The sequence below is a fragment of the Thrips palmi genome, unplaced genomic scaffold (genome assembly GCF_012932325.1).
Source record: "Thrips palmi isolate BJ-2018 unplaced genomic scaffold, TpBJ-2018v1 HiC_scaffold_6, whole genome shotgun sequence".
In the NCBI taxonomy this organism is placed as follows: Eukaryota; Metazoa; Arthropoda; class Insecta; order Thysanoptera; family Thripidae; genus Thrips; species Thrips palmi.
This window is the reverse complement of record NW_023144633.1, coordinates 7,266,223-7,286,573: the sequence shown is the minus strand read 5'-3', so window position 1 is coordinate 7,286,573 and position 20,351 is coordinate 7,266,223. Positions and strand designations below refer to the sequence as shown.

The 20,351-nt window shown below is 52.3% G+C and overlaps 3 protein-coding genes across 4 annotated transcripts in view; 2 read left to right on the top strand and 1 right to left on the bottom strand.

Annotated features, from left to right (window-relative positions):
• Window positions 1–22: 22 nt before the first annotated feature.
• LOC117651750 (lysosome-associated membrane glycoprotein 1-like) lies at window positions 23–3,454 on the bottom strand. The gene is made up of 5 exons (XM_034396063.1): window positions 3,205–3,454; window positions 2,309–2,640; window positions 2,018–2,225; window positions 1,750–1,941; window positions 23–1,673 (listed from the first exon to the last, which is right to left on the bottom strand). Exons 1-5 carry the CDS (start codon window positions 3,269–3,271, stop codon window positions 1,534–1,536), a joined length of 939 nt encoding a protein of 312 aa, XP_034251954.1. The 5' UTR covers window positions 3,272–3,454; the 3' UTR covers window positions 23–1,533.
• Window positions 3,455–3,660: 206 nt separating this feature from the next.
• On the top strand, window positions 3,661–5,721 carry LOC117651749 (beta-1,4-galactosyltransferase 1-like). Of its 2 annotated transcripts, none has more exons than XM_034396061.1 (2): window positions 3,661–3,746; window positions 4,266–5,721. In XM_034396061.1, the coding sequence occupies exon 2, from the start codon at window positions 4,378–4,380 to the stop codon at window positions 5,374–5,376; it is 999 nt and encodes a 332-aa protein (XP_034251952.1). In that variant the 5' UTR covers window positions 3,661–3,746; window positions 4,266–4,377; the 3' UTR covers window positions 5,377–5,721. The 2 variants fall into 2 exon arrangements, with proteins under 2 accessions (XP_034251952.1, XP_034251951.1); XM_034396060.1 differs by having other exon boundaries at window positions 3,682–4,061.
• Window positions 5,722–6,663: 942 nt separating this feature from the next.
• Window positions 6,664–20,351, top strand: part of LOC117651747 — a 32,836-nt gene continuing 19,148 nt past the window's right edge. The window contains 3 exon segments of the mRNA XM_034396057.1: window positions 6,664–6,755; window positions 7,568–8,119; window positions 8,455–8,614. Coding sequence (XP_034251948.1) covers window positions 6,664–6,755; window positions 7,568–8,119; window positions 8,455–8,614 — 804 coding nt within the window.

Genomic DNA, 20,351 nt, shown 5'->3' with positions numbered 1-20,351 from the left:
CTAAAGACTAACAGTGATATACTGACATCAAATATTTATTAGATCCGAAGTATCGGTATTACATTTTGTACAGTAAGATTACAATGAGAAACTGTCATTTAAACTTTCCAAAGAAGGTCCTTTCACAGCCGGAAACTGTTACACACAGACACTCTGTAGGCAGCCTTTGCAAAAGTTGAGGCTACCAGCAAGATACACCCCCCTACAACTACAAGGACATTTATAAAAATAAAAACAAGAGAACTCTACACATCTTTATGATAAAAGCAAATCTACTAATATAATAAGATAAATGATGCATCTCCCAGTTGCTACTTTAAAACAAAGTCAAGATACCTTCAGTCCATTAAATCTGAAATTTATTATATACAACACATGAAATTGTTATGTGGAAAGCACCACATGGCGAATTCATGGCAAAGGGCAAGAATAATTGCCCTATACTAATAATTGGAACAAATTTTAAAATTAACAATCTAATCCTGCTGGAGTAGTGATAGCAACTATCTAATGAAGAATCTCAAAGGTTTACAAAGAAGATGAAAACGTTAAAATGGAAACTGACCTACATATATGGACTACAAATCATAATCTAACACCAGGTCTCCAAGCAAAATAGATGTCATCAAGCAAGTATACATCTGGGTTTGATTTAATTTTGAAGTAACACAAGGGTTAAGGAATGACATTTAACATTGAGAGGGGGGGGAAAACTCCTTCTTGATGGCACGAATCCTTCCAAAGCACGCTCTTCAAAATCAGTCCAAAAATCTGAAAAACATGTGTATCTAATAGCATTGGGGCTAAGAAACTGATAAATTGTTTTTAATAGTTTACCGAGCCATCACCAAATACAAAGAGCGTGCATGGAAGGATTTACAGTCATCACCAAATCAAACTACACCCAACAGTACAACATACATCATTGAAAAGAGAAAACCCAGTATGAGATTCTGCTAAAACGGTTTACTTGCTGCTTTGAGTGGTAGGATGTTCTTCAATTGCGAACACACATTCAGAAATATATTTCTCATAGCATTGTTATGTTGAATAGGAGCACACTGCCACAGCTGATTAGAACAAAAATCACAGATGGCCCAAGAATTTGCCCAATTCCTTAATTCCACTGGTAATCTTACACTTCAAGAAATAATTGAATAAATTTTAGGAACATCACAAATCTTGGGTGTTGCTTCACATACAACAATAGAAAATCATTGTAGCCCCCCAGCTCTAGATGAGCTTCAAGGCACAGGGTCTTAGAAACTTTGGATCAACAGTTTACACAAACATTCAATTTAAAAGTGACAAGGAAGAGATAGAAACCAAAGCATTAATACATATACCCTGTCCTCCATATTTTTAGAAACAAAACCATGCCTAAATTTATTTAGAGTGCCCTGTGCCTTATGCTGCTAATACACCACACCCTTCAGAAGATGGTCTAATAGATATAATTCAAGACGCTTGGTGTAAGCGCACTGGCTGCAAAACAAACTGCAAACCAATTTATGGATGTGACTGCACGTCAACTCACATGCTAAGGTATCCACGAGCTTGAGATCGGCGGCGTCCGACAAGGTAAGCAACAAGAACTACAATGACAAGGGCTGCCAGAGCACAACCCACAGCAATAGGAACGATGTCGGGGGTGTCCAATTCACAGTATTGAGCTGCAAACAGTTTTGGAAAATTAGTTTCAAAAATTTTCAATCTAACATACCCCAGGCAATTGCTTCAGGTACTTACGAGCACTAAACACAGCTGTGTTTTCAATGTGGAAGGCCTGAAGCTGAACACTGCTGAGGAACAGCTCAGCGTTGATCTTGGATCCATCATTGGTCAGAGTTAGATTCTGCTCACGAGTGCAGTGGAAAGACTGGTTAAGATTGACCATGTAATCTTGCTTGACTCTCATAAAGTTGTATTGTTTGTTGGCAACTAAAACAAGGATCACAAATTGATGTCAAATATGTGGCAATTATATACTTACATATGCAGGTTGAGTTTTACTTACGATCGGTTGAGATGTTTTTGAAGACAGCTGAATCAGCGAATAATGAATACGTAATCTGGGAGATGAAGTACATCTTGGCGGTATCATTCTTCTTGAAGTCAACCTGCATACTGTTGTTACCCCAGGTGAGCTTGATCCACTGGCTAGTGGGGTCACAAGATCCCTCAGCTTTGGCAAGTGATGGGACAAACACTGCCTTTTCGAGAGTCTACAACAGAACAGTGGGACATACTTGAATTGAAGGGCAGCAACTCTCAAAGACCCATCAATAATATGCAATAAGTACAGTACCGTATTGGCACCCTGGACAGGGTACTTTATTTTAGCCGACACCGACATGGCTGCAAGGATACACGTGACATTGTCACCAGAGACGGTCCAGTTTCCTTTCTGAAGACTGTCAGGGAAGGGACTGGGTGTAGGCGCAGGAGTTGTGGGAGCGGGAGCAGGAGTTGTGGGAGCAGGAGTTGGGGTTGTTGTAGGAGCTGAAGTAGAAGTAGTGGGAGGTGGAGGTACGGTGGTTGAGGAAGGAGCGGTAGTACTTGAAGAAGGAGTGGCAGGAGTGGTCGTCGTCCCTGCAGGGGTTGTAGGGGGAGGAACCTCAGTAGCAGGGGGGAGAGTTTCTGCAAATAAAAGAAAACGAGTATTGTTAGATACAGCGGCCATCACCATACCTAACGATTATAGAAATGTTTGACATGCTACTGTATTACAATGGTTTCTCATGGAAAATTTAGGGGAAAGTATTCACAAAATCAAGATGAAACATGCAGGGCTCAGAGGCTGGCTGATATGCCCTCCACAGGCCAGGCCCACTGTACTTTGGACTCGCCAAATGACTCACTCCATGTCCAGCCTGTGGGCTCTGGAAATTTCCATAATCCCAACGTCGCCATTAAGGGCCACATTTCAAGGTTTGGAACGCGACCCGTTCGCCAACAAAGAATTATACTGCTCGCAAGTTAGGCTGCGAGTACGGCCCTTCTCCAAATGACGTCGGCTGGATATGGCATAAGCGACACCCAACCCCCCACACAACTCGGCACTGCGGCCGCCGTCAAAAGCCAATCCGTACAGAACGCGGATTGATCGAATGGAAAGCAACAAAGGGCGCCGGGATAATGTTTCGGGACGCATAGACGGTGAGTTGCATAATGGTTAGAACAGTGGAATGCATTTAGGCTTACCTGCGGCGAGAACGCTCGCAAACAATGCACAAGCTAAGAGCACAAACAAGGATTTCTTGTTTTCCATGATGAGCTAATTCGTGCAGACTTTAGCTGGTGGAAAAAAGATTCACGGTGCCAGTTTAAGTCGAAAGTGAGACAAAGCAAGAGCCGAGAGGACAACTGCGAAGTGGAAACTAATCAAGTCATCTGCGCTGCGCCTGGCCTAACAACACAGACTCAGCTCGCTCGGCACTTCTTCTTCGTCAGCTGAAATGGTACTTTGTGACGATCGTGTTTTGTTTTGCTGCATCATTAGCCAACGTTAGTCTGGAAAATCAAATAGTTGACGACAATATCTCGTTAGCAAGTCAAGGTGAAGAAAATACTTTAATTTTTTCTAAGTTTTAAATTTATTTATTTTTTCACAAAAGATCCTTGAACGGTTCGACATAATGGAAGATTCGAAGTACTTTTGCTTTTGATGTTGGTACTGTAGAGTACTGGCCAGCCTGCAGACGACGCAAGAAACGACATGGCGAGCTGCATCTCTCGATAATATTGTGGGTTGGCGAAATTTTTGTTGCGGCTTCGGGTGAAGACGTTAGAAATTCATTACAAGACCACATTATCTTTATTGGAAACCTTTTCTTCTCACTCCGCGGTGCTCAAAGTGCAGTGACCTGTTGGTCAGTCCTCGATTCTTGTCCCCTTTTGACAGAGCAGCACCAACCAGTCAAACATGTATTTTATAAAATACAGAACGAGACAAACGATTCCTCTGAAAATGCTCAATTTCTTTAGTTAGAAAATAGGACCTGATGCCGTTCCTGAGCTCGAGATTTTCCATCAAAGTCTTGATGTATTTCATTATCAAGGTAGCATGTTTTTATTTTCTGTTAGCATGATTCATTGTTACTTCAAAGACCCTTGTCATTGATGAGTTGTTTGATAAGTTCTTGGAACCAAACAATAGCTAATTTATAGCCAATAAAATACAATTCAATACAATCAGTATTTTGAAGATCCACCTGGTTTCTTTCTTTGTACCGATGTCAACATTTTCTATTCTTCTGTTTCAGATCAAAGTTGCGGCTCATTAGGCCTTGAAGTGGTCTCTCAACTAACGCAGCACTGCAAGAAATACATATCTATTGTACCTGATTTATTGGTGAAGTGTTATCTTAATCAGCCATGGTTATTTTGCATACAAAATTTGCTGGCTTCACAAGGACGTTACTGGTCGCATTTCTAATATTTGTTGTTGTAGTATTTTTATTCCATCCGGGAAGATTTGCTGCTTCCTATGATTTTATTGATAAGAGTGATATATTTAGGCATTTAGTGACTGTGCCTCCACCTGAAAATATTACAAAGCCATTGTGTCCAATGATTTCCTACTCAAAGAATAGCTCTCATGGTTCGTATTTGTTGGACCTTAACTTTAAAGAGTCAGAAATTAGTTCAGGTGGAAGGTGGGAACCTGCTAATTGTATTGCACAACATAAAATAGCATTAATTATACCTTACAGAAACAGAAAAAAACATTTATCTACATTTATTGACTATATTCATGGCTTTCTTCAGTCTCAATTTATCGAGTATTCTATTTATGTTGTTGAACAGAGTCCTAAACTAGCTTTCAATCGGGGACTTTTGTTTAATATTGGATATACTTGGGCTCTTCAACAAGAACAGATTCCATGTTTCATTTTCCATGATGTGGATCTTCTGCCAGAAAGTTTAGAAAACATTTATGCTTGCACTGATATGCCAAGACATATGTCAAGCAGTGTTAATACTTTCAGGTACAATCTGCCTTATGGCACTTTATTTGGTGGAGTAGTTGCCATGCTTCAAGCTCAATTTCAAATGATAAATGGTTTCCCCAACAGATATTTTGGTTGGGGTGGGGAAGATGATGACCTTTTTATGCGAGTCATCAACAAAGGCATGAGCATTGCCAGGTTTGCTCCTGATATTTCTAGATATTACATGTTACCTCATATCAAAGAATCGAGTACAGCTGAAAACACGCAGCAGTTGCAGTATGTGTCAGATTATCAAGATCGCGATGGATTGAATGATTATATCCGCTACTGTTCTGTAATTAAGGATAAACTTTTTCCTCTTTATACCCTGATCACTGCGGATTTGCAATTGCCTGTAGGGTATGAAAAACTGAACCAGTGATATTTGCTCCCTCTCTGATAAAACACTCATAACAACTACCTGTATCTTTTATTAATGTGTATTTCAACACGTTTTCTGTGATAAAATCTGATTCCTGTTGCGTTGCATTTCTAGACATTGAGTGATTTTGTAGCAGAAACTTTTCACTTAACTTTAGGTTCTTAGAGTATGATTTGCTGTGATTTCTTGAACTCAATTTATTGTTTAGTGTGTGTTAGTGTATAGATGTGACACTTCCAATACTGTGTATTGTCAAAAATTTTCTTTCGGAAATTATCTTGTGTCTGCACTTGTTCCTGTCTGGATTTCTCTATCGATCAAAATAAAAATTATTGTGATATGGTGCTTTTCTTATATTAATGTGCCCATGGAAAGTCATCAACCTAATCTAACTATCTCTCACACACATTCATTTCTTTGCCTCCACAAATTTGTCAGTGATTATCCATACGTATTATAATACCAATTTTATGATAGCCTTCAGAGTACCTAGCAAAGAGCTTTTAAAAGCACTTCGGAGCACAAACAAAAACCTCAGTCTGTGGTTGGTTTGAATTTCGCGCCGCACTGAGTCACGGGGAAGGGTGCCTTCATGTTACTTTTCTTCGCATAACCCAAAGTATGTTATTTATTTTAAAAGTTCCTTTCTGGCGGTAAGTGCTTTTTCCATGTACCGTTCTTGACGTGTCGCAAATTGAATCCCTGCGTCTGTACTTCTCTCTGAAAACTTCCCTCGCTGGGGAAGGGGCAGGTGGTCGCGTCCGGTCCAAGTTGGAACTACTTTTTTACAAAATTGGGAGGAAAACTGTTTTTAATCGCGTCTACAGTCCGTCCAGAGGCTACGCACTGCATTTTGGAGAAAATGCCAAATTTTGACAGTCGTTTCGCGCTAACTTGACGCATGGAACTGATTCCGTTGTGGGTGGAAGTGGAATTCCACCGCGGAATCTTGCGACGAAACGAAAGAATGAGCCAGTAGGATTCTTTGCGTTTGCGCACTGCAAAAATGGCTCTCGGACCGGAGCTATTGATTTTTAGGGACGGACCATAGATGTCCAATCACAAAACAGCTCAATCTCCCTGCGCACGGCCTAAGGTCAGAGGGTGAGGCTCGGCTCGCGTTATTTGTGTGTGGAGCGGGGAGAGCGCGGTGTGTTTTGACGTGGAAATGTATCGGCGTGCGTCGAGTGGCGTGCCCGACGGCGGACGGGCTTTCCTTCAGTATCTTTGCGGCTGTTAAAAGATGGGCTCCCCGTGAAAGAAAGAGGAGAATTTTGTGTTGTTCTCATGAAGGTAGCCGCCTTATTCCCAGAGTCTGCGTCGCTACGTAAGACAACGGCTGAGGCCCGACTCGAGCCGGGAAAACTGAGTCCCAAACAGTGAGTGGCAAGTCATGTGGCGAAGTGAATTCGAGAAAATTTCGTTGAATGTGGATTTTTGAGTAAGCTACGGAGTTGTTTCATGAAGATATGTGAAATGCCAGTGCAGTGGATTCTGAACTGTCGTCGGAAATCGGCTGTCACGCCTTAATAAAAATGTACGGGCATGAATCATCTGTGTTGGTATCATTAGCAGAAGATGCGGCGGCGCTTCCTGTGTTGTAAACAAACAGTGTTCTGCTAGGCTGCTTCTGCTCAAGGACTACCTCGGACTCACGCGTCTAACCTAGCGCCTTTGTTGTTATCGTTGATTTTAACATTGTATCGTAAAGATCAATTGACATTATTAGATTCGAAGGTGCTACACGCACGCTTGAACTGGATATACTTTGTTAAACGGTTATTTGTAGAGGTTAAACGGGATAAGGAGAAATGCGTTCAGGTACGGAAGCGTCGCTGCGTGCACTGCCTCTTTTAGTTTTCTGTTCTCTGGAAATGTTAATACTTTATTTGACGCCGTGGCCAATCATTTTAAAATAACGCCAGCATTTGTACCATCGTATATCATTGTCATCTATTAATAGTTCGTTCTGAACAAAATTTCAAACTGTTCACACATTCCTCACATTTGAGTCAAATCTTGCTTAGGACTGTTTTAAATTTCAAGGTTATTAATATTAAGAGTTACTATCTTCCATCATTCACAATAATGGTTTTTCTCGTGAATTCTTTGGATCTTTGGCCATGTTGATGTAATTGTCTTGTTCGGTTTAACTCATGTATTTACAATATTATTTTGTTTCTGTTTTCAGGCTGAGCCTGTCATCATATGATACTATGAAACAAGAATCACATGATGATGGCTATGAGACATGTGGAGACCTGGACTCAAGAGGGATGGGAAAAGACTTTCATAGCCACTCCCACTCCATGGGACACTCAATTTCGGAAATGGACCATCTTCGGCAAGTCAAATCGGAGTCAAAGGCTTACTACCAAGCGGCTGCGGAGCTGTCCCAGGCCTCGAAAGAACACAAGTTCATGGATTATCCGAGTGATATGCAGCAGTCCGGAAAGGAGAATAAATTCATCGACTATCAAAGTAGTGGGAGTGGTTTCGGAATGAAGTGCAACAATATGAGTGGACCTGGTGTAGACCCATACAGTTTTAGTGAGGATGTGAGCATGGGTGGTGGAAGCTTAGGGTGCGGGCCTGACACTGGAATGTCAGTTCTGTCTCAGCCGACATGCCCCTCTGCCCCAGTGCAATCTATGATTCCGCCCCAGTCCCAGTGTGGTGGGACGTTCCCACCAATGCCAAAGAAAAGAGGCCGCAAAAAGAAAATACGTCCAGGAGAGGAGGGGTAAGTGATCTCAATCAACTATGAATTGAAGTAGGATCAAAACATTCAGTCAGTGTTATAGATTAAACTATTTATTTCTTCCCTGCATGTTTGCTGTAATCTTTGTCCCTTACTTGAATTCAGAATCATTTATTGAAGTAGCAATCATGAATATACAATTACAATATACATATACAATTTATATTTTAACCCATCTTGATGCAGAGATACAATTGCTACAAATATTCAAAAGCTTTTTAAAAGTTTAACCTTTTGTGCTGCACATTAGTTTTTCCCGGTAAAGCTTTTCAACCCAACTTCATTGTTCATAATTGCAGATTCTCCCTCTGTTCCAGCATGGACGGACAGTTCTACAATGTGGTGGCTGGCAAAGACGAAAAGGTTGGCCACTTCAAGGAGCGTAAGAAGCATGACCGCTTCAACGGCATGACTGAGGAAGAGGTCCAGAAGCGAACGTTACCAGACCACCTGACACCGAATCTCGACATCATCATTGTGAGTAACCTACATATTTTTTTCCCCCGAAATTCGCCAAAACTTCCCCGAAAGTTGTCGCTTTTTTAGGCGCTCCTGAACCCGGCGTTTCATTCCGCTCCCTGTCTGGGGTGGTTTCCAGGCGAGTAGCCAAAGAACTTGTACCCGAAGTGCGACCAGCCTCAGCAGGTGGAAGTGCTCGTGGTTCGCGGTTCGGGGTTCTCGGTAGGCCGACGAGTTAACCGCATTTCAAGTCGGGTGAAAAGTAGCTGTTTTATTGGTCCCGTTCCTTTCCGGCGTCGCGCATTTTTGCTGGCTCCGTCCGTGATAAAGAAGCGGCCCCAGCAGCCGTGGGGAGGGGCGAGGGGCGGGCTGGGGCGGGCAGGCACGCCGGGGGAGGGGCGGGGGCGGCTTGGCCGGCTCGGCTCGGCCCGGGGGTTGGGGTGGAGTGTAGAGAGCAGAGCGCCACCAGCCCCTCGCCCTCCTCGCCCACTCCCCCTGCCCCGCCCACCCCCGCCCACCCCGCCTGCAAAGGCACGTTCATTAGGTTTGGAATTTGACTTAGATTTTTGTGCATTCATGTAAAAAGAATAGGGGTGGGGGCGGGGCGGTGGAGGGGCTGCGCCGCTGCGGCGTGGGTGGGGGCGGCGGGGGGGCGGGGGCGGGGGCGGGCACGCATTGAAGCTCACAGCGTTGCCTGGCGGTGCCTGCAGCCCCTGCCACTACCACCGCCACAGCGGCAGCGGCAGCAGCGGCGTCTGTACTGTGGAAAGGGATTTGCGCCGTGCAGGCGGGGAGGCCGGGGGAGGCAGGGGGAGGCAGGGAGGGAGATTGGGGAGTGGGAAGCAAAAGGGGAGCAAAGAGAGCGGGAGAGCAGGGCTGGAGCAAACAGGGTGAGGGGCGGGGAGGGGGCGGGGTACATTCTAATTCAAGGAGGTACTTGCGAGGCGCTTTTTCCCCCGCACATTTGCACTACTTTCCTTCGTCCCTCCCCGCCCCGCCCCGCCCCGCCCGCCGGCATTCGGGATATGTCTTTGAGGGTTCCCACTCCCCCGAGTCACACTCCCCACCCCATCACTCCCCCAGGTGTGGCGAGTGGAGTGGCAGTGGAAAATGCGCGCGTTGGACAAAGGCGCAGGCTGCCGGCTCGGACACGACACTGGCACCAGGTAGAGCCCTACAGTGGGCAGCACCGTGTAGTGGTTAGCGGCCCATGGCAGCAACGACGCTGTAGACTGATTCCGAGAGTCGCTTTCGTCGCCCTGTCTCTGTCGCACCTATGCGGAACGCCCCATGAGTGCGAGAGAGACAGAGCGACGAAAACGACTCTCGGAATCAGTCTGCTGGTCGCTGAGTGCGAGTGCGCGGTCTGGCTAGGGAAAGAAGCGCGAGCTTGGCGCCCAGGGGTCGTCCACTCATCACGTGACGCCTTCTCTCTCTCTCTCTCTCTCTCTCTCTCTCTCTCTCTCTCTCTCTCTCTCTCTCTCTCTCTCTCGCCTCTCTCTCGCTCTCTCTCTCTCCCTCTCTCTCTCCCTCTCTCGCACTCATTGACTGTCCGCAAGAAGTGACGAGGACAGAGCTATGGAACGGGCCGATGAAACATGCAGACGACTCCTAATGCGGAGAGCGCGCTTCTTGGTCGAGAGTCTGAGACGCCTCTGGAAAAATTGGTCGCGTGTGTGGCCCTGTGACGGACGTTTGACTAGTTCCGTCTCTCTTGTTCCCGAGATGAGGCCGGATGATGCCGCTCCCTCCCTCTCTCTCGCACTCATTGCATTACTGCCGCCGCCCTGCCCTGCCCGCACTAGTTTCGGCGCAATCAGCCCCAGTTTGTACAGCGGCGCCGCGCCCCCTCCCCTCCCCTCCCTCGGTTTTCTCACCCTTACCGCACCCCTCCCCTCCCTCCCCTCCCCCCGGCCCGACACACCGCCTCGCCCTGACCACTCGATCAATAGGGAGAAAAGTTGTAGAAAAGTTTTTCAAGTTTCGGCCCACTTCTTTCGCCTTTTGTAAGGTCAGTTCGTCTCACAGTGTGGCTGCTTGGGCGCTGCTGGCGCTGCTCGACTTTTGTCTCTGTCTGCCTCGCGGAACACCGGCGTCAGGGGCCTTCTCTCCCTCTCCCTCCCTCTCTCTCGGTCGCACCTGTTAGGACCTAAGCGAATTAATTATAACGCCCTCTCTGTGCAATTTATTTTTATTTCGGCTTGACGAGGAACTCTTTTCTAGTTTCACTTTTCTTCTCTTGGCGCTGCTCTGGGGAGCCCCCCGCCGCCCCGCTGCCCCGCCACTGGGAGTTATTACCCCCACCCCTCGGCCCCGGCGGCCCCGCCCTGCACACTGTGTCACACTGTGTGATGTGGTCCATTCAGTGTGACCGGCCATCAAGTCCGTGGACTCCCTGCGCCCCGCAGCCTCCAGCAGGCTCATTCCGAACAGAACAGCGCTTTCGTCGCTCTGTCTCTCTCGCACCCAGACGGTACCCAACGGGACGCGCCGCGAGTGCGAGAGAGACAGAGCGACGAAGGCACTGTTCGGAATTGCGCCCACCGTGCTCGACAGAGTGCGTTAATGCCTCGTCGCGTGCATTCGATGCATCGCCATGCATTATACATGCTTCCCTCTCCCCCCCCCCACACACAGTTGTCATCCCTTTTTAAATCTTCATTTTTTTGGTCCACGTGACGTTATGGATGTAGTGCAACAATTGTTCGCACGCTCTGGACGCCCAACCACACTAATACATTCATTCGAGTGTGATTTTCTCGTGGTGTGTGAGTGTGGACGAGAGAGAGAGAGAGAGAGAGAGAGAGAGAGAGAGAGAGAGAGAGAGAGAGAGAGAGAGGGGGGGGGAGAGGAGAGAGCGTTTGTGAAACCTTCTTTTTCCTTTTTTGAGAGGCTCGCCTAAGACTTTTTCGTGCGCCAGCGTACCCGAGAGTGTACCTCTGCACTGCGCTTCTTTCGCCACTTATGACCCTGCTCTCTCTCTCTCTCTCTCTCTCTCTCTCTCTCTCTCTCTCTCTCTCTCTCTCTCTCTCTCTCTCCCCCCTCCCTCTCCCTCTCCCTCTCCCCGCCGATCGCAAGTCAAACGTGGAAGGCACCCGTCCCTCGCTACCCGCGTGCAGCATAATTGTGTTGTCGTTGTCGTTCACCTCTCGGACCTTCGGGGTTTTGTTTTCTTTCCCTCGCCTTCTGGCTTCTGGCCGGCCGGGCATGGCTGCCGGCAGACTGATTCCGAGAGTCGTTCTCGTCGCCCTGTCTCTCTCGCACTCGCGGGGCGTCCCTCATGGGTGCGGGAGAGACAGAGCGACGAAAACGACTCTCGGAATCAGTGTGCTGCAAGGCCTGCAAGGCCGGCAAGGGTACCGCCCGGCGGGTAGGCAACGCGCCGCGCATGGCCGCGCCACGGGCAGGCCTACCCTGCTCTCTGCGGGCGCGCGGCGCGCCGTCGGGGGGTGGGTTGCGGGGTTGGGAATTCGCACAGTTTGAAAACGTCAGAGAACGGTGTCTGCAAAATTATGAAGGAGATGGAAAGGGGAGAGTTGTTGCCAAGAACTAACAGAACCCCTTTTTTTTTGTTCGGAAACAAGAAACTTTTTGCTTTCCTCTGCGCAGGTAAACATCTTTTTTTTTGCAAAACTGACGTTGTTTTTAAAAGAAAACAACCGGCAGTTTATTCTTGTAAGACACTGCACTTTGATTCTGGGTATTTAACAGTGTAGACCCTTCGCGTATTTAAAAAGAATGCGAAACCTGAGCGCCGCTTTTAACTGCACTTTATTTCGCGGTAGGGTTGTAAATGGCGAGTGTGTGAGCATGTGTGCGTGCGTGTGTGTGTGCCCCCGTGTGTGTCGCTCCCCGTTAGTAAGGTGTAAAGTTTGCGGACAGCGGAGACGATGGCTAGATTCACTGTTGCGTTTCGCGTCGCCCTTGCTGCAGAGAGAGCGCTGGGCGAGCGGCGCGGGGGCGGTGTGAACAGCCCCCTCCCTCCCCCTTCCCCTCTCTCTCCGTGCAGCCCGACCGGGTAGAATTTTTACGTCAAGCTACGAGCAAAGTAGGGCTGTGGCTGCAGCGGTAGTGATGAGGGAGGGAGTAGCGGGGCGGACGGAGAGACGGGGTGGCTGGGGGTGGCAGAGAGGGGCGGGGCGGGGCGCGGCGGGGCGGCAGGAGGGAATGAGAGCGGGCGAGTGAGAGAGAGGGAAAGAGAGACGGAGAAAGAGAGAGCGCGCCAGCCAGCTCTGAAGGCTGACGTAAAGGTTAGGTTGGGTATTCGCGGAGGGAAGTGCGAGGGGAGGGGAGGGGGTGGTCGCAGATGAAAAAGTGGGGGTTGAATGCGGGGTGCGCGGGGAGGGCTTTTAGGGGTTGGATGTTGTGGGAATAGATGGGGGTGGTTGGGAGATGGCTTGAGGGCACAGGGAGGGAGAGAGAGGGATGGATAAATTTGGGGTGGTGGTGGCGGGACGGATGGGAGGGAGGGAGGGAGGGAGGTGGAGGACGGCATAGCCGGCATAGCCAGTGGCAGAGCGCAGAGCAAGGCTCTAATTTTTATGGATTTTTTCTTTGAGACCATGCGCTCTGTTGCTGGCGGCGGCAGCTCGAGTGCGGGCGGGGCGGGGCGGGGCCGGGCCGCCCTCATGGTACGCCTGGATGGTACGGTACGCCCTTTGCTGGTACAACCCTGTGTGGTACACCCTGGTGGCGCTGTTGCGGGCAGGAGCATCTCAAAAAGATGTAACTGCACACCGAAACGTGTATTCGTCATCCATTATTTCGTCTTTCAAACAGAAAAGAAAAGTTCCCATTCAGCGGTTTGCGGTTTCGTGAAGTGCGCCCTAGCTGTTTGCCATGGTGGTACGTCCTAGCGGTACGCCCTCGCCCTAGCAGAACGCCCTAACGGTACACCCTCGCGGTACGCCCTCGCGGTACGCCCTCGCGGTACGCCCTCGCGGTACGCCCTCGTGGTACGCCCCAGCGCTGTGTCTCCACAGTACGCCCTCGCGGTCGCCCTGGGGTACCCCTGCGGTCGCCCAGGGTAACCCCAGCTAGCTCTGCGGTACGCCTGGGAGCCCCCGGGGTACCCCCTCCCCAGATGCCCGGGTTTGGCACGTCGCTGGGCCCTGGGCCTCCCCGGGGGCACCGGTGTCGGGAAGGGGGTTTTTTTTTACCTCCAGTGCCCCCGCGAAGGGCGTCGCGGGGCGTCGCGGGGCGCCGTGCATGTCGAATCTGGCTGAGTGCGATTGTCAGACGGCCCGGCGCACAGTGGGCCAGACGTCTCGAGCCCTCTGCCATACTTGAGCCGTGCTCGAGCGCCGCCCGGCGAGCCCGAGGTTCGAGGTTCGCGCCGCGATTGAAAAATGTTTTTCTTACCCCGGCACCACCACCACCACCCCGCTCCGGGTGAGTTTGCTGAGGGCCTCCCGTGTTAGCTAGCTGCTTCTGGTGGCGCCTGTACCCAGTGTACCGCCCAGCGTACCGCCCAGTACGGCCTGTACGGGAATCGATACCTCGGGGGCTGCTTTACCAACGCGCTATCGTGTTTGGTGGTCAACGTTTGCTCAGGATGCTGCTTGACACACACACACACACACTATCGCACTTTTCCAGGTGGTGCAGCCGACCAGCGTGGTGGTCGTGTTAGTTGTAGTAGGGAAGGCCCCGTTGGTTGGTGAGGGGGGTGGGGGTGGGGGTCGGGTCCAGGCTTGAGCCTATCTTATAATTCATTACCCGGACCGTGGCGGGGCGTGGCGCGCCCTGCCCGAGCAAACTGTGTGCCCTTCCAGGAACGCTACAAATAAGCTGCTCCACCTCGCCATCGCCCCGGCCATCGCCCAGGCGGGCCGGCCGACGGACAGTGTCTATCCAGGCGGCCTCCAGGCGGCCTCCAGGCGGGCCTCCAGGCAGGCCTCCAGGCAGGCCTCCAGGCAGGCCTCCAGGCAGGCCTCCAGGCAGGCCTCCAGGCAGGCCTCCAGGCAGGCCTCCAGGCAGGCCTCCAGGCAGGCCTCCAGGCGGGCCCTCAGGCAGGCCTCCAGGCAGGCCTCCAGGCAGGCCTCCAGGCAGGCCTCCAGGCAGGCCTCCAGGCAGGCCTCCAGGCAGGCCTCCAGGCAGGCCTCCAGGCAGGCCTCCAGGCGGGCCTCCAGGCGGGCCTCCAGGCAGGCCTCCAGGCAGGCCTCCAGGCAGGCCTCCAGGCAGGCCTCCAGGCAGGCCTCCAGGCGGGCCTCCAGGCGGGCCTCCAGGCAGGCTCCAGGGGCCTCCAGGCGGGCCTCCAGGCGGGCCTCCAGGCAGGCCTCCAGGCCTCCAGGCCGGACGGCTCAGCTGTCTCTGTCTCTGATGCCGCCTATTCGACCAGTGCGTCCGGTTTTGTTTTTATTTTCGTTTTTGTTTTTTTTTCGCCGGCCGGAGGCACTAGTGCCACTATCCTAGTGCGGGCGGGAGGCCGCCGGCCTTCGGGGCTTTGGGGCTTTGCGGCGTGTATTTAAGCCCGTTCGGCAGGTTGTCGTTGCCCGCTTCGTTCGTCGCTTTTGCAAAAGCTTTTGCAGAAGCGCCGCCCGTTTTTCCCGAAAGCTCGCCGAGCTTGCCGAGCGGCCGAAGCGAGTGTAGTGGCCAGTGGCCGGCCCGCTGCCCCCGCCCCCTGTCTTTCTGCCATTCACTGTTTCGCTTGGCCCTGAACGATTTCGCTTTGATCTATGTTCTCCTCTGTTCTGCCCTCTTATCTGTTTTCGTTTGCGCCCTTTCTCTCTCTCCCCGTCTCTCTCTCCCTCCGTTCATTTACACTGATTGCTTGACCACCCCTTTCCACCGCCCCCCTCGCTCTTCCACCGCTCTTCAAGAGCAAGAGTGAGAGGCCGAGAGGGGGGGGGGAGATGGAAGGACTGCTAATCCCTGGAGGGATTATCTTTAAATTACGTAACCCACTTAGGCGGTATCCTCCAGGGAGGCTGTGTGGCAGCAGGGTGTGTGACAGGTCTCTCCCCTCCCCTCTTGCCGTCACTCCCCTCACTCCCTCCCCCCCCTCCCCTCCCAGCGTCCTTGAAAGCATGCACACGCCGAAAGGTGTACTCTTGGAGGAGCAATCATTCCAATTAATTGGGTGCCGTATTGATAAGGTTAGGGGGGGGGGGGTCGGTGCCGTAAGACCGGCGTCGGTCTCTTTCGAACAGAGACGAGTCGCAATGGGGCCGCCATTTCGAAACGGGGACACCACCTGCTGTATTGGAAATAACGCAAGTTGCCACCGCCACCACGCGGCCCCCTGTTTTGGCGGCAACTCTGCAATGTTTGCTTTGAATCTGCATCGACATTAGAGAGTAGGGCTCGCGGTATAATGGCGCCTTTTTGAAAATGGACCATTTTAATTAAAGTGACTGCCGGTGGTATCCGAATGAAAGGTGGCGTGTTGGAGGGTGTTTTCTTGGTCGGCAGCGCGTTATGGCGGTCGCGAGACGCAAGGCAGCACAGGTGGAGGCGGCCAAAAGTCTAGACGCGTTTTGAGCTCCAGAGTCACTAAACAGGACTCGAACCGAACGTGTGACCCCACCAATGGACTCCTCGTTCGGAGAGCAATCCATCGGTGGGGTCACACGTTCGGCTCGAGTCCCTTTCAGCGACTCTGGAGCTCGAAAACGCGTCCGGGATTTTGACCGCCTCCACCGGTCTTCTGGTCCACTGTGCGCCGGCCGGCCGATGCCGAGCGCGCAGCCAGCCTGCCCCTTTGGCCCTTTGGCAAATAAATGTCCCAGTTTGATTTGCCTTTTAATTTGCGCAGAGTCCTTTTTGGTGCGTCTCCCTCTCGCCCTTTGCAACGGTCCTGCAAACGCGGGGGGTAGGGGCCGGACGGGGCCGGGCGGGGAGGGCGGGAGGTGTTTAGGGACCCCCTCCCCTCCCCCTCCCCCTCCCCCTTTCCGCTGCCGCCTGCCGCTCGGCCCCCGCTCCTGTCGAAGCTGCGAAGCCCTGTTTCTAATTAAGAGAAAATGAATTAGAAGCGAACTCGCAGCAGTCCTTGCGCGCTACAGCCCCCTCCCCGCGCCCTTCCCCCCGGGCTCCCCGAGACCTGATCGATAGGAAAAATACTCTCTTTTAGTTAGTGTAAGCAGAAGGGCGGGCAGCGCCCAGTGCCTGCGTGCCTCGCGCGTGCAGGAGGCAACTAAAAAACGTAAACACAAACAAAAACAAAAGCGCAGTGGGTTCACGTTTTTGGAGGTTCAAGTTCAGCACGGTGGCCCGCACGCACAGTGGGCCAGAAGCCCGTTGGAGGCGCGCGAAGTCCCAGACGCCTTTTGATCTCCAGAGTCGCTAAAGGGGACTCGAACCGAACGTGTGACCCCACCAATGGCCTGCTCTCCGAACGAGGAATCCATTGGTGGGGTCACACGTTCGATTCGAGTTCTGCTTAGCGACTCTGGAGCTCAAAACGCGTCTAGAGTTTTGGCCGCCTCCACCGGTCTTCTGGCCCACTGAGGCACGCCGCACGGAGCAGCGCTTGTTGCTCGCCAGGAGGCCGATGCCGCACCCTTCCGTCTCTCTCTCTCTCTCTCTCTCTCTCTCTCTCTCTCTCTCTCTCTCTCTCTCTCTCTCTCGCACTCTCACGGTACGCCCCATGAGTGTGAGAGAGGCAGGGCGAAGATGTGCCGCTAATTCGGTGAGACCAAGTCCGAGTGAATGGCTTTCGATTCGCGCGGCGCTGCGTGTTTTCATTCTGTCGAAACGCGGAGTCTCGAACCCGTTGCGAAGCTGCCTCCAGCTAACGCGGACGGAGCGAAGCAAAAGGAACAACTTCTCGACGCGCTGCTTTTTTGTCGACACCCGTTTCAACCGAAAACTCGGACGAACGACAACGCACAGTGGGCCAGAAGACCGGTGGAGGCGGCCAAAACTCTAGACGCGTTTTGAGCTCCAGAGTCGCTAAACAGGCCTCGAACCGAACGTGTGGCCCCACCAATGGATTGCTCTCCGAACGAGGAATCCATTGGTGGGGTCACTCGTTCGATTCGAGTTCTGCTTAGCGACTCTGGAGCTCAAAACGCGTCTAGAGTTTTGGCCGCCTCCACCGGTCTTCTGGCCCACTGTGCAACGGCGGCGGTGCGGCGTCGCAGCGGCGGTTTTCCTTGGCGCCTCGCGAGCGCTTTTCGTTTTATTCTCATTTCGCAACGTCCCGTCGTCACTTTGCGGGCCGAGTGGGACGGCGAGGACGGCGAGGACGGCGCGGGGCCTTTTGAAAGATTGAACACCGCGCTGTGCAGCTGTGATCGGAGGGAGCGCCGTTTTCCGACCTTTCCCGCCCGTTGCACAGTGGGCCAGAAGACCAGCGGAGGCGGTCAAAATCCCGGACGCGTTCTGAGCTCCAGAGTCGCTAAATATGACTCGAACCGATCTTGTGTCCCCACCAATGGATTGCTCTCTGAACGAGGAGTCCATTGGTGGGGTCACACGTTTCCTTCGAGTCCTGTTTGGCGACTGTGGAGCTCAAAACGCGTGTAGAGTTTTGGCCGCCTTCACCGGCTTTCTGGCCCACTGTGCGTTGCTTTCTCGACCGGCGCTTTCCTAACCAACCCTTTTCCGACCGGCTCTTCCGATCTACCCGTTCGTCTGTTGCCCGGACCCACACTGTCTCCCGCTGAAGTCCTGTCTCTCAGCCCAAATTTTCTCGGCGTTCCACAGTTCCAGGCTTGTTTTCATTTTCGCACGCACTCTTTTCTGCGTGTAACTAATTCGTGCCAGTAAGTAAGAACGATCGTGGAGGAGTGGAGGAGGTGAACACAAAGGGGAGATGGCAGTGCACTCGCACAGAGGAGGGCACGCGAGGGGGAAGGGGAGGGGGAGGGGGCCGCGGCCCGGGGGCCCGGGGGCCTGGGGGTGAAGGGTGGATGAGGGGTGGGTTTGGCTCGGCCCGGCGGGGCGGCGAACAGAGTGTTCCAGAAGAAAGCAAACGGAAAGAAGAGGGGGTGGGGGCGGACGCACAGTCAGACACACTGACTCACAGGCAGACACACAGACAGACAGATAGACTCACAGACACACAGACCTGTGCCGGGGCTGCGGGCTGCGCCGGGCTGCGCGCTGTGTGTACAGGTACAGGGTGTTGGCTTAGAGTGTACCTCGCGGTGTCGGTGTAACTCTCTTTCACCCCCACTCGGCGAGAGTGTAGCTCGCAGGGTCCTCGTAGGCTGCTGGGAGTGTGGCGAAGGAAGACTCTGCGGCACTGGTAAAACCGAGTCAAGTGTACAACTTCGCTTGAAGACTTTACGCTTGAAGTCAAGCGTAGTGAAGAAATTCTCCCGTTTAGATTGACGGATGAAGATCGGAATGGAGTATTACGCTTGAAGCCAAGCGCAGCCACCACTACGTTTGAAGCAATGCGTTAAAATACGCTCGGTTCTACCAGTGGGACCGAGGCCCGAAACCGTTTTGTCGGGGAGTGTACGCTCTCGTGCTGGCCCGCTGGCCGTGGTGGTGCAGGTCGGGGCCTCCCGGTCTGCGCCCCGCTTTCTTCGTTTGATCCCCGTCTTTCTAATTGGTTTGTAAAATGCTGGGCATCGGTGTGGTCGAAAAATAAGGTGGCAGGGTTTTCGAAGCGAGGTGCGGGAAACGGAGATTTTTGCTTTCCTACCCGGTGTCGATGATGGCGCGTTGTAGTTCGCTGCGCGGTCCGGGGCAGCCTCACCTCAGCGGAGGCACGTTCTGCCCGGGCGAATCGTCACCCCCGTCTCCGTTCATGACGATGACGACTATGAACACGTTTCTAAAAAAGTAGCCTACTCAATAATCTTACCGCAACGCCACTCTCGGCACCAGAAAAGTGACTCCCTCGGATTTATCGCCCCGTTTTCACCTCCTTTTCCCTTTTTTTTTTCCCTCTTTTTTCTGATGTGCCCCGCGGGGAAGGGGGCACTGCTTTTTACAAGGTGGCCGCCGGGTTTACAGGGTCCTGGCACGCTGCTCCACAAGCCCGGGTATGCATGCCTGCCTTCTCTCTCTCTCTCTCTCTCTCTCTCTCCCTCTCTCTCTCTCTCTCTCTCTCTCTCTCTCCCCCCCCTCTCCCCCCTCCCTCCCCCTCTTTCCCCCTCCCTCTCGCTCTTTCCTTCCTTCCCCTCTTTTCCGCCCCCAGCCCCCCCGAGCCTCCGACCGACTGAAATGAATCCAACCAACGCAAGCAGACCGGGGGGCGCGGGGGGCGGCGGCGGCCGGGGTACAGCTAGCCCGGGCACAAATTGCGAGAGATCTAAGCCCGCGCCGCCCCCGCCCCCTTCCCCAGTGCCAGTGCTGAAATAAAGAAATCTCCGGTTGTATGACATGGCGATATTGCGACGTGTATTAATACCCTGTTGTGTGGGCCTCGGCACCGCACGGCCTGGCACACTGCCTGGCACGGCCTCGGCCAACGCCTCGCAGACAGGTGCGGCCGGTAAAAGTACCTCAAAGGGCTTGCGAGATCAAACGGCCGGGCCGAGGCCGAGGCCTGGCCCATTGCAGGACCTGGACCCCCAACCCCAACCCCGAGGGCCGGCAAGGCCTCGGTACTAGCGTCAGCTGTAGCGCCTAGCTACTAGCGCTTAGCTTCTAGCTACTAGCACCTTGCTTCTAGCGCCTAGCTTCTAGCGCCTAGCTTCTAGCGCCTAGCTTCTAGCGCCTAGCTTCTAGCGCCTAGCTTCTAGCGCCTAGCTTCTAGCGCCTAGCTTCTAGCGCCTAGCTTCTAGCGCCTACTTTTAGCGCCTGCCCAGCGCCTAGTCAGCGCCCAGCTTTTAGCGCCCAGCTTTTAGCGCCCAGC

Bases quoted from the DNA above. Each gene is read 5' to 3' on its own strand.
- LOC117651750 (XM_034396063.1), bottom strand. From the start codon at position 3,271: ATGGAAAACAAGAAATCCTTGTTTGTGCTCTTAGCTTGTGCATTGTTT. The intron at 2,641-3,204 runs GTAAGCCTAAAT...TTTTATTTGCAG, and splicing joins TGCGAGCGTTCTCGCCGCAG to AAACTCTCCCCCCTGCTACT. The intron at 2,226-2,308 runs GTACTGTACTTA...GTTCTGTTGTAG, and splicing joins CTGTCCAGGGTGCCAATACG to ACTCTCGAAAAGGCAGTGTT.
- LOC117651749 (XM_034396061.1), top strand. From the start codon at position 4,378: ATGGTTATTTTGCATACAAAATTTGCTGGCTTCACAAGGACGTTACTG.